General features: G+C 40.7%; 1 protein-coding gene across 18 annotated transcripts in view; it reads left to right on the top strand.

Moving 5' to 3' along the window:
- The window catches only part of ADAMTS9 (ADAM metallopeptidase with thrombospondin type 1 motif 9), a 232,660-nt gene that overhangs the window by 110,121 nt on the left and 105,468 nt on the right, over positions 1-17,071 (top strand). For 17 of the 18 annotated variants that reach the window (XR_012334666.1, XR_012334665.1, XR_012334680.1 and 14 more), the window contains 2 exons: positions 6,507-6,674; positions 13,527-13,700. Coding sequence is in view for 1 of the 18 variants with exons in the window: in XM_073811332.1 (XP_073667433.1) it covers positions 6,507-6,674; positions 13,527-13,700 (342 nt within the window). In the remaining 17 variants the exon portion in view is untranslated. The remainder of the gene's footprint in view (positions 1-6,506; positions 6,675-13,526; positions 13,701-17,071) is intronic. The other variant, XR_012334677.1, reaches the window with a different exon arrangement.

Below are 17,071 nucleotides of genomic sequence, written 5' to 3'. Positions count from 1 at the left end.
GCGTTGGTAATTCCTCAAAGCCAGAGGCGCAGAATCTACACCTGCCTTGGCTGGCCCCAGCCCATCCTGCTAGCTCTATGTGATCATGACTGAGTTGGAGTGGAAGGAATCAGGATGCCTGGTTAGCTGTGGTTCCCAAGCAACACACAGAGCGCCAGAATCTGGTCACAAACCCCCAGCGCAAAGGGCACCAAATGGCGTTCCTTGCTAGGTACAGGAGCTCCTAGTCATAAGCCTACGTCTGTTCCTTCTTTACTGTGTGACAGTGAGCATGACGTGTCTCCTTTTCCGTAGCACTGAATTTGTAAACTAAATACATGGACTGAATAAAAATATATATAAAATATGCTGAGATGACCTATAGCTCAGAGATTTGAGAGCTTAATCCCTGGTGGATCGGCAGGCCAAAATTTACAACCTGTAACCTTCCATTCATGACCACGCAAAGCGCCGTTCACCAGTGAATAGAGATGATCGTTCACCATGTGGCATCAGGCTGAATGCCAAGGGTGAATCAACCTTGACAGATGGCCAAGAGAAAACCAGAGTGTGGCTTTGGGCAAAGAGAAATGTGGCTCTTTATTTATATTTATATTATTGTACATGATGGTGTATTTACTTTTCATAGCGTCTTTCTTCCCAGGGTGTTAAAGAGTTTGTGAAGAAAGTATTAAAGTCAGAAATAGGTTGGATAACCATCCTCTTCCTGGGAGACTGAGGAGTCACAGAGGTCTCTAAAGTAGTCTTAAGGGACATTTCTTTAAAGTCCTAGATTTCTGTTATCACCATGGGTAAGCAGGGGCGAGCAGCCTGTTTTCTTAACCAAGCCGTCTCTTCAGTATAACTTAGGGAAGAAAATGGCGGTTCTGGAAAAACACATGCTATATGTGAAGGCTAACGCTGCTTGCTTCCTGGCTCTGTGACCCTGGGCAAGTGAGGTCACCTCTTTAATCCTCAGTCTCCTTATTTGTAAAGAGGAATCCTAATAGTGCCTGAGCCACAAGGTTGCTGTAGGGATTAAATAGGAGAAGCCAGTAGCCTTCAGCTTATGGTCCCACTCATAGTAAGCGCTCATGGTGTGATTTCTAATAGCTCTGCTCCAACTGAAAGAGTGCCTTTGGGGTGGCCTCTTTGAATTTGAATAACTGCCAAATCAGTTCAGCATTAGCACTGGGCGTCAGATTGCAGGTGGTTCTTTCTTGAAACCTTTAGGAAAACATGACATTTGGTTTATAGTACACTTCTATGATGGCTATAGCTTTCATGTATTCATTCATTCCCATAAATATTTGCTCAGTGCCTACAGTGTGGAAAGCAGTAATAAACATATGTGGATTGCAGCTACTATCTTTTTTCTATGTGACGAGCCCACATGGTTTTCCAGGTCTTGCACTGAGCAGATTTGAAACTTTGATCCCTAAGTCTATATCTCTGCACTCAACATTCTTCCCCCCGCCCCCGGTGGAACAGTGGGTACAGGCTGGAATCCCTCTGCCTTTTCTGATTGTGTGATGTTCATGCGATACTCGCTTCACTTGTCATTATAACTGGCAAAGGCAGTTCTGAACCATGGGCATGAGCATTGCCTCCTTTTTGATATCATACTTTCCAGATGAGGTCTGCCTTTATGTTTCTTAAACAAAGTCAAAATGAGAGTAGAATCAAGAGCTTGTTGAAAAGAAAAAGAAAAGAAAGAAGAGCTTGTTGTTATGAAAAGACACACTTCATTTTTTAGATGAAGTGATTTAGATGTTTTTTTCATATTTTGTAGAATCACAGGGGAAAGGCCTTGAATAATAATTAGTACAGTCTCCTGTCTCACAACTGAACTCTGCCCACCAGTCTCAGAGTGATGGTTAAACCTGATTGTCAAAAATCTTTAGATTTTCAGAGTCTTGGCTTATCTTGGTAATGGATTCTAGTATATGACCTTTCTCTTGGCTTCTCAATTCTTACTCCTAACCTGCTGTCAACCAGTCCTCTGGTTGGAAATGTGGACTAGTTGATCAACATCCTCCATAAGACATTTCATATAAACAGAATCTTATGTATAAAGATCACTTGGAAATAGGAATCACACAGACACACTCAACTGTGCCCACTCTGCTGGGACTGTCCTCCTAGACCATCTATTAACCCTTATGTATAAGCATCTGCTATGACTCAGGCAGTCCTGGCCCACATCCCATCCACTCCGGTGCTTCCTCTGAGCCCCAGCATCATCTAGCCCCATCGAGAAGCTTCCTTCTAGCCAGATTCTGTGTGCATCCCTGACCTAAGCCCTCCCCTTCCTATTCCTTCTTGGTTCCTCATGGCATCCTTACCAATTCCGTGTGGTCCTCCCATCTGTATTTGGATGTCCAGGTTCTCAGCAGCCTCGGCAATGCTGGAGATCTCATTCTTTCTAGGTCTTCACCCCTTCTCATCCAAGCAGACACACTGGGGTTGTTTGCTGGCTTCTTGGTGACAGAGACCCAGCCCCTCAGTATAAGTGAAAGAACCGATGCAGGACAACCCTAATGCCAGGGACAGCACACCAGGAACAGTGAGATACAAATCCACACCACATCCAGAGCTACCTCTAGAGAGGGAGCCAGTTCTGTTTCCACCAGATGTGTTGAAATGCAAGGATTTTAAACACTTAGACCTTCGTCTAAAAAGTAAAGACAGCATCTGAACAAAGCTCCACATTAAACATTGCCTTTGAATGACCTCGCAGAAACAAAAGCCCAGGCATTTGAGATACTGACCTTGGTGTTTCTATGTAACAAGCAGAGATTACTTTGTTTGAGAGTGTTGCCCAAAGTTGGGGGGAAATCATTCTCTTAAACAAGTTGGATTGTTTCCCCAGAGGAAAAAGTCAGAGTCCTACTGGCAAACTAGGAGATTATTTTGGCTGTAAATATAAGGAATTAAATATTCCGCAGAGGAAGAACCCTCAGATATGTAGCCAATAAATAATATGTACTAGGTGACACTCTAAATTTAACTATTATAATCTGTGATGCACATTGATGCAAAAGTCACTGCCTGGGAAAGGACTGGAAAAAATCAGATGGAAATTTCCCTCAGAATTGAAGAGCTGACACCTGTGTTGGATTATCAAGATGATAACTTCTTTATGAGATCATAACAGACCCACTAATAAACCTGTTAGATAGGAAAATTTCCACAAGCAGCTGCTTTTCTTCATTGGTAAGTTAGAAAGCATGAAATGAAAAGTGTTTGCTATCAGAGTAGATATCTTGTGAATTTCCTTATCGCTTTTCGATCTTAATTTGAGGCAAATAATATGTGTAGTATTGCATCCTGTTTTCCAAGTCAGTTCTATTGAAGTTCCCAAATGAGAAAACCACACGTAGGAATGGGTGGGATGCAGCTAATCCAGATATTGAAAAGATCTTTAAGGCTTCATATTTCGTATCAACTTCATCTGTCTTCATTTCATGGGCAATAGATGTTGGTGGCACCAGTGGTGCCCCTCGGATGAATTATTATCAGTGATGTTGTTGACAACTTAATTATTTTCATGGTGCTGTTATGTTCCCAACAGACATCTAGCCACTTGGATTGGAGTCATGTGGGAAGAGATATATACATACAAAGCATTTTGGTTATGCCATTTTGAAAACACCATTTGTCTCCAGTAATAGTATCTGTCTCTATGGTTATTGGAATGATTAAATGAGAGAATGTATATAAAGTCTTAGAGCAGTGACTGGCACCCAATAAGTGGGAGAAAGCTGTGCCTTTTCTAATTCTGCCTCTGTAGATTGCTCCCTACTTTTCGGTTATCTCTTCCAGCGACCACTAAATGGGATTTGTTTCATTTGTGTATTCAACATTTACTGAGCACCTACTAAGTTCCAAGAATTATGCAAAGTGCTGGAGTATAGTGATGAACAAAACTTCCGTAATCCCTGCCCTCATGGAACTGACAGATCAATGGGTAGATTACTAAATCAGCATTTCCACCAATTCTCTTTCTCCCCTCCGTACTAAGGGACAGCTTGTCTGGACTGTTTGTATATTGAAATGATGATCCTTCAAGGTAGACTTGCTTTAAGTTGACCCATGTTCATCTGATTAATAAGACAACTATGTCTATTTCTTCACCATAATCAAGCACATTACCACCCATGAATCCATATCCTTTAAGTTCAGCTCATTTCCTACGAAGTAATATATTCTTGACTCCCAATGCAGTTTTTCCCATCTGTATTCATGTCATCACTGTGTATCCAGTTGCCCATACCAGAAACCCAGGAGACCTTCCCTCCTGGGAGGGGAGATCTGCCCTCTCCCCTACACCCCACAGCTGATCCATCAGGAATTATCATTTCTACTTCAAAAAATGCGTCTTCAATTCACCAACTTCCTTCACCCCTCCACTCTGCACCCTAATCTATGCCACCATCACCTCTTGCTTGGACAAATGCATTAGCTTCCTGAGCAGTTTTCTTGTTTCCACTTATGCTGTATTTCCACTCATTGCCTAGCCGGTAGTCAAAGTAGAATTTTTGAAAGAAAAATCAGACTGTGTCTTATCCCAACTTAAATCTCCTCAGTGATTTTCCCTCTCGTGGAGAATGAAATATATTATTATGACCTATGAGCTCTGCATGGTCTGGCCCCAGGGAATGCCTCAGGGAGCCCTCTTGCAACCACTCCAGCTTGTTTTCTTCAGAGTACTCATCTCAGTTAGCATGTATATATTTATTTTTGTCATCACTTGATTAATGCTGGCCTCCCTCACTGGTCCGTAAACTCCATGAGGGCTGGAATTATATCAGTTTTACTTATCACTGTACTCCCAGCACTTTGCGTAACGTATGAAACTTAGTAGGTGCTCAATAAATGTTTGCTGAATAAACAAGTGATCTCACCTCAGATTCTAACTGTGCCTTTATTTTTTGGTGGAAGTAACATTTTTAAATATTAAAATAGTCACTGGTAACAGGGATTATCTGTGTGTAAGTCATTAGACAATTGGTTTATAGGTATACTTCTTGGAGGTTCATTCTAAAAGCCTTCTCGAATTATAGCCCAAAGCCTTTATATACATCAAAACACTGTACGTTGAAGGATGGATATTTTTGTTTTGGTGTAGATATCTAAATTCAGCTCTTTCCTTCCACACTGTATACTCTATTAAGAGTGCCAGAATGACTACTCCAAATCATAATACTCACAAGATGAGAGCTCAAAACAACGTTTCCATCTCCTAAAGTTAAAAGTTATAGCCAAACATATTAATATACATATTTTAAATTTCTCTAGCAGCTGCTATTGGAATTTTTATAATGGTTTATGTTTACTAGAAAAACGCATCTGACACATTTACGAATGGGAGCACTTTGAGCTTGCTTGGTAATAGTGTTTGGATTTATGTTAGGCTACATGTTTTACATGGTGCTATTTACCTATTAGGCATAAAAGGGTACTCTGGCCATTTAAGTTAACAAAATCACAGAGTTAGCAGGGGAATTAGAAACATTGAGTAGAAGGAAATGGCACTTGAAATCTATTTTTGTTGTGTTTTCACATTTTGCTCTTCATTGTTAAGCCCATTTCCCTCTGACATGTAAGGACATTATATTGGGAAATAATGTGTCTTGAAAACGGGAGCCAGTAAGCTTATGATCCAAGTGGTAATGACTTCTGTAATCGCTAATGAGGCAATGGACGTTGAATATCTCAGCAGACTCATGGGGGCCAGCCTCTTGCCTATTCCACAAGAAGCTGTCATATCAAATTTTTGTCCTGACGCCATGAGCCCTTTGATTCCTAAACCTTTCTGAGAAACCTACTCTGAAATCAAAGTCAAGTTTCTTAGATGTGGTCAGACAAGGTCACATTAAAACAGTTCAGTGAACCTGCAGATCAAAGTTGAAAGGTAATGCCTCCCTCCCAAACTTGGCACTGACCCACCTGCTAGCTTACCTTTCAGTTTCTAACATGCCTTTTTCACCTCCTTTCCAATGGACTGGGAAAATGAGAGCTTCTCCTCTGAAAAATGGTAGAAGAGTTTCCTTAAATCAGTTCACTAGGAAATGGGACACAGCTGAATTTGGAAACACACCTTTATCCAAAAGAGTGAATTGTGAGGTAGTTTGTTGAAGAAATGTCTTGATCAGCGATTGCACGAAGTGAGATGTCTGAAAGGAATCCTAACTAATTCATAGTAGGACTTCTGTAAATCAGAATTTCATGGTAATTTCAGGTTCGTGGGCTTCATTTTTGGCCTAAATTACCAGGATTTACCCTCGTTCTTGAGTGACCCAAGATACTAAACAGGATTCCTGCTGTCATGCTGTCCACATGGTTTTCTCCATTGCTGCCTTCCTTCCGTGTTGAGCCTTGAGGTGTTATCCAAAATGGCACTGCAAAAGGGGGGAGTGGTGACTCTCGTTAGGCATGATCGTAACATCTCACGACACAGGTTTTTATCAAATTCCTTGTGATTTAAAAAAAAAAAACAACCTTGCCATTGCTTTATATTTCAGTGTTCTGTCTCTTGTGGTCGAGGGCATAAACAACGAAATGTTTACTGCATGGCAAAAGATGGAAGTCATTTAGAAAGTGATTACTGTAAACACCTTGCTAAGCCAAATGGGCACAGAAAGTGCCGAGGAGGAAGATGCCCCAAGTGGAAGGCTGGCGCGTGGAGTCAGGTGAGCAACGCTTCTCCTCTCGTGACTGCTTCCTTACCTTCGGCCACACGGCTGACACCCGTGTGCTGGCTTGTTTCCCTGCGCGGTTTCGGTTTTTCAGAGGGGAGCTTGGGGACAGGGAGGGAAACAGCTTTATGTCGCCAGCTGTGGGACCTTGGGCAAGGGGCTTCAGCCCTTGGCACTTTGGATACCATCTACAGTAGGACAGTTGTGAGGGTTGTGAGGATTAAGCGGTGGTAGATGTAGATGTCAGCCGTCTAGGACGGAGTAGCCCCTCAATCCTTCGTTGATGGCATTTTTATTACTGTTTACCACTTAAAAAACCACTAATTCAGATTCTAGTAAGGTTGACTCTGTTACCTGGCAGGAATTGAGTCTGAATTTACCTTTGAGGTTCTTAAAGAAAAGGCTGTCAATATAAAGTATTCAAGAATACTTCTCTGCCTGTTAGCTTGTATACAATAGAGGTGGGGGACAGATGGGGAAGTTCTCCGTCATTTCCTAGCTCTGCAACCTTGGGTGATTTGTTTGACCTTGCCGAGCTGACTTCATATAGCTCTTATGAGGATTTAAAGCAGTAATGAATGCCATGTACCTAGCTCTGGGGTCTTAAATCTAATAAGATCTCAGAAGTAATATTTTTTTTACTTGGATGAGTGTGATGTGTGTATATCCAATGGGGAAGGAGAGTAAGTACCCAAGAAACTGACTACAGTTAGACTCTACTAATTCTAAACCTTTGGTAACCTAGTCAGGAACTGGGTGGGAGAGTTTCCCTATTGAATTCAGGAGGGAATTTGAGAAGCTTCTGTTTACCTATAAACAATTGAGGGGTGAACAAAAGTCACTCATATCTGGCCCTTAAAGTAGATCTTGTCACTCCACACTTGTCCATTTCCTCAGCTTGGTTGAGGTGCTTACTTAAAAGTAATAAGACCCAATTTCTTTTCACATAGTCTGTATTCAGTGTGGCCTTTCTCTCCATTAATTTGATTCAGGAAGGTTTTACTGAATTTGTAGCTCTCCTATGCAGTGGAGATGTATGAAGGTACTCCGGAGAATCAATAGAAAACTAGGTTCGAGGTTAGCAGCCTCTAGAATTGATGCTTTCAGGGCCTGGTTCTTGATTCCTGATACCCCAAAGAAGCTTTGCACAGGTGTGTTAGCATGAGGAGGAATTGAGAATCCTCCATTTGAACATGACTAATAGAAAATTCTTCTAGAAACGTGAATTTTTCTTAAATGCCCTGAGCTGCCATCATCGTCTCCCATACCTCACAGTCTTATTCTCTTCACAGAGAAATAAAACATGGCCTGCATCACTCCCCAGCAGGGGAGCCTCATCCCTCAATGCTTTTATCATGATGATCATGTTTTGTTTTTATTTTTGTTTTAACCATCAAAGCATCTGTGCCCAGCCAGAGCTAACTCCTCCTCTGGCTTCCTTAAGGGACCAGATTTCTAGGCAGTATTTCATACTGGTCATCCTTAATGGTTCGTCTTAAGTGACTAGTGTCATCTGTAACTTCCAGCCCTTTTTATTTTGGGAGCTATTCAATGCATGTAAAAGCCTACAGCTAACATTATTTAAGATACCACACTAATTAGCTTGTCCTCTTGCACACTTTCATGCTCTGTTACTTTTCTTTATGTCCCTTGGACATATCTACTATTTGCATCTTGTCCTGAATATTAAGTTGAGAGTATGTAAATGGTATTCATTATAAAGGCCAATTCATTCAATAAAAGGATGATTAAAAGAATCTTTCACTCTTTATTGGTAAACACAGAGTGAGTTTTACTCTAGTATCCTGTGATCTTGATGCGAAGTCTAAAATTGTTCACAAAGCTGCGATGATTAGGTTTGAACCCTTGGGGTTTTTTCAAACATAAGGTAATAGGATTATCGGAATCCCTCCCCAGAAAAGACCCGCACCTGTTCAAAAGGATTGCTTAGAAAAGTCTAGTTACCTTTGTGGAAAATGCAAGTAAACAGAGTTATGTAATGATCTGTGGCCAACTTTCTAATGCTCTGATTCGATTTATAGAAATGAATTATAAAAGCAGGCAAGACAAGATGCTGCATGGGTAAAATCCAATTTGTGCAATTTAGAAGCATACCTGAGAATAATCAGACCCAGAGTTTGATGGAGAAAGACAGTCTGCATGATTAAAGGTTATTGGTTTACTAATGATCCCATAGTAAACAGAAATATCCCTAAGGCAGTAACATAAAGCAAGAATAACGATTATTCATTTGCAACAATATTTAGCAAGTTTTATGTCTGGTGGTTCTGTTTTCTGCTGGTAGCTATATTCTAGTCATCTCATCTTCAAGGTAGGGAGAATAATTATTGCAATTTCTCATCATGTCAAAATGTGTGACGATAACAAGGCATATAGAATATTGGGATAGGAAACTAGTATAGCCTTGCTAATCTTCTTTGTCTCTCCCTCAGAATTGGTGTTTTGAGGTTTAAAGCGGAATGTTTCACTTTTACATCTTTTGAAAATCTGGAATGTGTCAAGGACATTTTTCCAAAAAAAGAATAGTTTTTATTGGAAAACATCCTCAATAAAGTTTGAAAGCATTTTTTTTCAAAAGGTCATGTTCAGTTTGTTTACATGATTTTGATCAAGAGCTGAGGGATGAAATTTTCAGACGCAATCAGCATCCATTTATTGATTCAGCTTGGTAAATGTGAAGGCTTTGTAGTCACATGATTCAAAAGCATTGGGGTTTCCGTGGTGGCGCAGTGGTTGAGAGTCCGCCTGCCGATGCAGGGGATACGGGTTCGTGCCCCAGTCCGCGAAGATCCCACGTGCCGCGGAGCGGCTGGGCCCGTGAACCATGGCCGCTGAGCCTGCGCATCCGGAGCCTGTGCTCCGCAACGGGAGAGGCCGCAACAGTGAGAGGCCCGCGTACCGCAAAAAAAAAAAAAAAAAAAAAAAAAACAGAATTCCAGAATAAAAATTTTTTAATGTGTCCTGTTCCTATAGAAAGGCTTTTCAAACAAATGAAGATTAGGACTAAACAATAAATCATCAGAGTAGAATGAAAGTAACACTTTATCATCATTTATCAATCATGAATTCATTCAATCCTGAGATGCCTGTTTCTTTCATATTTTGAGATTTCTGTGGTCAGGATGGGCCTAACAACCAATGGAAGGCCGTGATTTAATTGGTTGCCCTTGTTTTCTTTCTGAGTGATACAAAATGTAATACTGTGTCTCGGTATCAGTGGTGTCTTAAATTCAGAGAAATACTTAATTTTTAAAAGCTCTTCAGTGCTCATGCCAAAATGGTAACTGGCAGATTGCATTATGAACCTACCAGCCATTTTTGGTTGGGATTTTTCTTGTAATTACAATGAGAGCAGCTTGGTTGTGGTGTCTGATTCTGAAGTATTCTGCAAGTGTCTAATGGAGAAACATGGCAAATATGTAGCGTGTGTCCTTTGAGAAGTCAGGGAAACCATATGCACATGGTCAGTGATGAGAACTAGAGTTGCCTTAGTGATCTGTGCTTTCTTGTTACTTTGTATTTGAACTGCAAGCATTGATGTTGAATTGTTTGAATACAGGCTTTTCACCCACACTCTTGCTAATGTACAAGAGCCTGCATAATATTAGCACCATATTTTAAAACTGGAAGCCAAATTGTAATCCACGGTAGCTTTGGTTTATTGCCTAGGATAGAATTTACTTGGACTATTTTCTGTTTTAGTTTTTGCTTGAGTTAGGGTGATTATCTCTGTTCTTTGCTTTATTTATTTGTGGAGTATCTACTTAAAAGGTTTACTAGGAAGTATGAAAGATATTTTATGCAAGATGCTTAGCATAGAACTAAGGTCTCAACTGGCAGTGATTTTGTATCTCTTGGGACGTTTGGCAGTGTCTAGAGACAGTTTTGGTTATCTCACTTTGGCAGAGGAGGGGAAATGCAGCTGACACGTACTAGGGTAGAGTCCAGGGATGCTCCTAAACTTTCTACAATGCACAGGACACCCCCCAACAAAAATGAATTATTAGGTTGAGAAACCCTAGAATAGAGCCTCGGCTAGTAAATGCTTACTAAGTTTGCTATTGTTGTTACCAGTTATTATTTATTAAAGTTGGTTCATATACTTATTTTTCAAACTAATCCCTCCTTTTAAATAATGTCACTGCCATGGTTGCAATAGTTGTACTGGAAAAAAGTATGTAAAATTCTTTCCAGGTTTTCAAGTGTATACTACAATTCCCTAAACATCAGAAGTTCCATAGAGATTTTTTTTAATCTATGGAAATAAGCATCATTTCCCCTTTAAATCGGTGAGTTCTGCATACTAGCATTGCACAGTAGGGAGTACAGAGAGGTGAAACACAGCTCCCAGCTCAGTAGTTTGGAACTAAAAACATCTACTCTCAAACCGGCACAAATAGACTGCCATGCAGAAATGATAGATGGGACAGAGGAGGGGGGGCATGTTAATAGACACCGCTCAACCTCTTCCTTCTGCAGAATAACTTAAAGGTGGACTAAATAAAACAAGAAGAATTAAGCACGCACACGTGCACACACCACCACCATCAGCACCTCCAGGGTCATGCAGAGGTCTTTTTGATGCTGTTTTATTCATGGGGCTTCCGCACAAATCTCTCAGAATTCACCAAGCAAGCCTGGCTGTCTCTGTATGCAAAATGTTGCCTCCCCTGAGACAGCACAGGAAGAAAAGTTAAACACGGAGAAGTAACTCTGATGCAGTATACTTCATTTTGAACAAAGATTACCATGGATGCTGTATTCACAGAGGCAGGGCTTACACCTTACTGTGCATATAAGTCCTGTCGAAACTTTTGAATGTGTTAATTCAGGGCTAGCTTTGACACTATGAAAATCGGAAGCCACAGTGACATACTGTGTCACTGAAACTTCCTTTATCTTTTGAAAAAATATCGAACATTGTAGAAATAATTTTTAAAATACAGGTTGCTTATGGCTCTTAATACCTTGCCTTTGCTGAACTGTAAGTAATAATTTACTCAGTAACAAACAATAGCATCAAAAAGAAGTTTCATTTACTTAGAGCCTGAATAGTATACACCCTGAAAGCCTTTAACATTTTTTTCCTTTTTCTTTACCTTATTAAAGCCTTATGAGATTTTGAATATGTATTAGCTCTATGACAAACTCAAATTTGTTTACTTAATTGTTCTTATTTTTTCCTTGTGTTTCCATTTGGATACATTGTTCCGGAAGGGTACTGTTTTATTTTTTTAAGACCACAAATTCAAATAGCCAAAGGGTATTTTGGTTGTTGTTTATTGTCAGTGGTTGCTGATGATTTCTGTCATTCGTGTGCTAACTCTCCTATGTTGCAGTTCATCCATTTCCTGTGTAATCAATGGGAAATATACACGTAGCTCCCATAAGTATTAAATGGCCATCCTCCGTACACAAGGCAATCAGGCACCCTCTCATTCCACCAAGAACATAATGACGTTAAAAGTCTGGTTCCTTGTGGGTCACAAACTCATTCAATCCAATTAATACAATTAAACCCAAACAATAGTAGCTATGTTGCTCCAAAATATTTCCTTCTCTTCAGCTAGCTTTGATGTGAACATTTAAGCTCCTGCCTGGCGTAGACTCATCTGAAATGATATTATTTCCCAAGATGCCTTCTAAACACTACCACCTATTTTCTTAGAATCTGAAACGGAAATAATATTATTATGCAGCAGAATTCATTAGCGTGTGCTTCTTGTTAGTAAATTCCCATTAGCCTCAGAGAACGATGACTCCTGCTGCAGGTTAATTGGACAAGAATTTTTGTCTAATTTAAAAGCGTGATTCTATTCTTTACCAAGACATCCTCTTAGGAATATGGCTTTAGTGTATGTTAAGCTTGTTTTCTCAATTAGACAAATGAATGGCAGCTGAGCTATCACAAAAACTTAGAAACAGTTTTTAATAGCTAAGTGAAGTAATAGGCTGTTCTTTCCAGTCAGATGTTGCCTTTAGTTTCTGAATGTCAAAAGCTTAATAAAGACAGTAATTCTTGGCCTGACCATAAGTGCGATTATGAAACCCAGCAATGAGGAAACCATTAAAAAAATTAATTTAGAGGAAAGTTAATTACAGATTAATAGGGTGTTGTGCAGCTTGGTCAACAAAATGTTTCAGCCTGATTAACAGTATTTTTCACGGACTGAAAACACAACACCCGAGGAAATTTTTTTTTTTTTTTTGTCAGCTTTTATTTTTTGTATATTCATCCGAGGTTGTAAATAGATACAAATACTTTAACGAATTCCATAGTTAAAAAAAAAAAGATTTCCCTATCTCCAGGAATAGGAGCAAGAAGAAGAAGAGATGGAAGAAACTAATTCTATTTTTAAGGCCCTAAAAGCTTCAGTGATTTACTCTCCTTGAGTTATATTTTCCATCTGCCAAGAAATTCTCTTCTACAGAACAGTATCTCCAATTTTCAAGACCCTTCAACCTTCCAGGATAGAAATCATTTGGGATTTTCATTTCACATGGCAGCACTACTTCTAGGTTGTACTGAATGTCTCAGAATGATCTCCCCTAGCCTATTCCACTGTCCAAGAGTTTTGTTAACCTGAAAGATTTCCCCCTAACTTGAGTCTCTTCCTCACTCAACCGCCTCTGATAGGCAGTGAGTTTGCAGATTTAAGACATTCTCTTGGGTCCCTTTCACTGGAAATTAGAAAGCCTTGTGATAGCTGTGAGGGTCATTGGATTAGGAATGCGGTCCCCAGATCTGTGACCCTCTCCACCCCGATGATCACTCCCTCCCCCAAATGACCCGAAGCTCCCACTTACGCACTCTTGTCCTTTTAGTGCTCAGTGTCCTGTGGCCAAGGCGTGCGGCGGAGAAATGTGGGCTGTCAGCTGGGAACACACAAAATAGCCGGAGAGACCGAGTGCAACCCATACACTAGACCGGAGTCAGAGCGCGCCTGCCAAGCCCCGCTGTGTCCACTCTACGCTTGGAGGGCAGATGAATGGCAAGAAGTAAGTAGAGCCAGGAAGTGGGCACCTGCCAGTGTTTCGCTCAACCCCTTTGCTATCATCACATCCGTTCCCCCATGAAGCCCTCCAGCATGGTGACAAGGCTGGCTCTTTCCCAAAAGGTTTGCTGTCAGACGGCCAACAGTTCACTCCAGCAATGGTGGGAGAGCTCCTCCTTTTTCTGCCGTTCCGACGTCTGCGTTCTTGAGTGTTCCAAATCTGGCTACCTCCAGAAAAAGTTGAACAGGCCTTGAGCCAAATGCATAAAGATAACTTTCCCAGAAGGAGGGGGAGATGGAAGAAATATTTTAAATATGTATATTCAGACGTGGTCATTCTGGATGAGTTCAGACAGCCACTAGGGGCAGACTCTAGGTAGGACCTACTCTGGGTTTTTTCCTCCTTCCACAGCTTTGGCCATCAGCTAGAAGACAGGCACTCATTTGAAACCCTGATTAATGAGCGAAGGATTTCCAGCATTTGAAAACCTGAGGGCATCTGAAGAACTGCTCCATTGATGCAGAAATAGACTTGTTTTTCTCCTGCCCCAGGTTAATGTATAGTTAAAGAAAACACTAAGTGTCCCTGGGGAATGGCCTGGCCAGCAAGGATAGGACATTAGTAGGAGGGAACCTTTGTTTCCAGTACAGAAGATTGATTTGTAGAAAAGGGGGGAAAGGATATTAAAAAGCAAAACCGTATCTACTGACATTGGAATGAAACAAAGTACAAGTTGTAAAAGATTCAGAGACAGGCATAGTAAGACAGGAGTTTCCCACTGGGAATGGTTTTCAGGACAGGCGTGACAGTGCCCGGCACTGGGCTAAGTGCTTTACATTCATCACCTCACTTAATCTTTTTAACCACTAAGTGGTTTAAAAAGAGGAAGTGGGTATTATTATTATCCCATTTTGCAATCAAGGAAACTGAGGTTTGGAGGGCCAATGTCATTTGTCCAAATGTTACACACCTAGCAGGTGGAAGAAACAAGGCTTGATCCTAAGTTAATTCTCTTAAACCATTATGAGATATTGCAGCTGCTTTCTTTTTCCTTTTTTTATGCAAATGCTAACGGCGTTGCCACTTTTCCCCCTGTTTTTATTGAGATATAATTGGCATATAATGTTGTATTAACTTTAAGTGAAAACCTGGTGATTTGACATATGTGTATATTACAAAATGATTACTATAGTAAGTGTACTTAGTATTAACAGCTATGTCACAGTTACCTTTGATCACCTCACAGAGTTACAATTTTTTTTTCTTGTGGTGAGAACTTTTAAGATCTACTGTCTTCGCAACTTCCAAGTTTAATGTACAGTATTGTTAACTGTAGTCACCATGCTGTACATTACATCCCTAGGATTTATTTCTCTTACTACTGGAAGTTTGTACCTTTTGACCACCTTTACTTTTACCTTCACGTACTCTGTGCCTTCCCCCCACCTCTGGCAGCCAGCAATCTTTCTGAGTTTGTTTTGTTTTCAGATTATTCCACATATAAATGAGACCTACAGTATTTGTCTATTTATGTCACTTAGCATAATGCCCTCAGGGTTCATCCGTGTTGTCACAGATGGCAAGATTTCCTTCTTTTTAATGGCTGAATTATATTCATATATTTTTTTTTCTTTCTATCCCATTTTCTTTATCCATTCATCCATCATTGGACACTTAGGATGTTTCCGTATTGTGGCTATTGTAAATAATGCTGCGTGAACATGGGGGTGAGTATATCTTTTCGAGTTAGTGATTTTATTTCCTTCAGGTAAACCACCAGAAGTGGAATTGCTAGATCGTATGGTAGCTCTATTTTTAAGTTTTTGGAGGAACCTCCGGACTGTTTTCCAGAGTGGCTGCACCAACTTATATCCCCACCAACAGTACATAAGTGTTCTGTTAGCAAGGATCTTGCTAACGTTTGTTGTTTCTTGTCTTTTTGGTAATAGTCATTCCAACAGGTGTGAGGTGATATCTCGTTGTGGTTTTGATTTACATTCCCCTGATGATTAGTGATGTTGAGCACCTTTTCATATATCTGTTGGCCATTTGTATGGTTTTTTTTTTGAGAAATGGCTCTTCAGGTCCTTTGCCCATTTTTAGTTTGATGTAGTCCGACTTGTTTATTTTCGATTTTGCTGCCTTTGGTTTGGTGTCAGATCCAAAAACTCATTGCCAAGACTGATGTCAAGGAGCTCGCCCCTATGTATAGGACTTTTGTGGTCAGGTTTTACGTTCCAGTCTTTAATCCATTTTGAGTTAATTTGGGGTATGGTGTAAGGTTGGAGTCCAGTTTCATTCTTCTGCATGTGGTGCTTTGGGTAGTATGGGCCTTGTGTGTGTGTGTGTGTGTGTATGTGTGTGTGTGTGTGTGTGTGTGTGTGTGTTTTCCCCCCCTTAAAAAAAGTAAATTAGGACTCTAATTACATAGGTTAAAGCTACATATGAAAGAGAATGCAATTTTTTTTTCTTTTTTCCTTTCTTTTTTTAACATCTTTATTGGAGTATAATAGCCTTACAATGGTGTGTTAGTTTCTGCTTTATAAGAAAATGAATTAGTAATACATATACATATATCCCCATATCTCCTCCCTCTTGCATCTCCCTCCCTATCCCACCCCTCTAAGTGGTCACAAAGCACCGGGCTGATCTGCCTGTGCTTTGCAGCTGCTTCCCAGTAGCTATCTATTTTACATTTGGTAGTGTATATCTGTCCATGCCACTCTCTCACTTCATCCCAGCTTACCCTTCCCCCTCCCTGTACCCTCAAGTCCATTCTCTACGTCTGCGTCCTTATTCCTGTCCTGCCCCTTGGTTCTTCAGAACCTTTTTTTTTTTTTTAGATTCCATATGTATGTGTTAGCACACGGTATTTGTTTTTCTCTTCCTGACTTACTTCACTCTGTATGACAGACTCTCGGTCCATCCACCTCACTACAAATAACACAGTTTCGTTTCTTTTTTTTTGCGGTACGTGGGCCTCTCACTGTTGTGGCCTCTCCTGTTGTGGAGCACAGGCTCCAGATGTGCAGGCTCAGCGGCCATGGCTCATGGGCCCAGCCACTCTGCGGCATATGGGATCTTTCCGGACCGGGGCACGAACCCGTGTCCCCTGCATCAGCAGGCAGACTGTCAACCACTGCACCACCAGGGAAGCCCTCGTTTCTTTTTATGGCTGAGTAATATTCCATTGTATGTATGTGCCACATCTTGTTTATCCATTCATCAGTCGATGGACACTTAGGTTGCTTCCTTGTCTTGGCTATTGTAAATAGAGCTGCAATGAACATTGTGGTACATGACTCTTTTAGAATTATGGTTTTCTCAGGGTATATGCCCAGTAGTGGGATTGCTGGGTTGTATGGTAGTTCTAT

Source organism: Tursiops truncatus, chromosome 10 (assembly GCF_011762595.2).
Source record: "Tursiops truncatus isolate mTurTru1 chromosome 10, mTurTru1.mat.Y, whole genome shotgun sequence".
Lineage (NCBI taxonomy): Eukaryota > Metazoa > Chordata > Mammalia > Artiodactyla > Delphinidae > Tursiops > Tursiops truncatus.
Note: the sequence above shows the minus strand (reverse complement) of the source record. Positions and strands in the feature narration are given on the sequence as shown.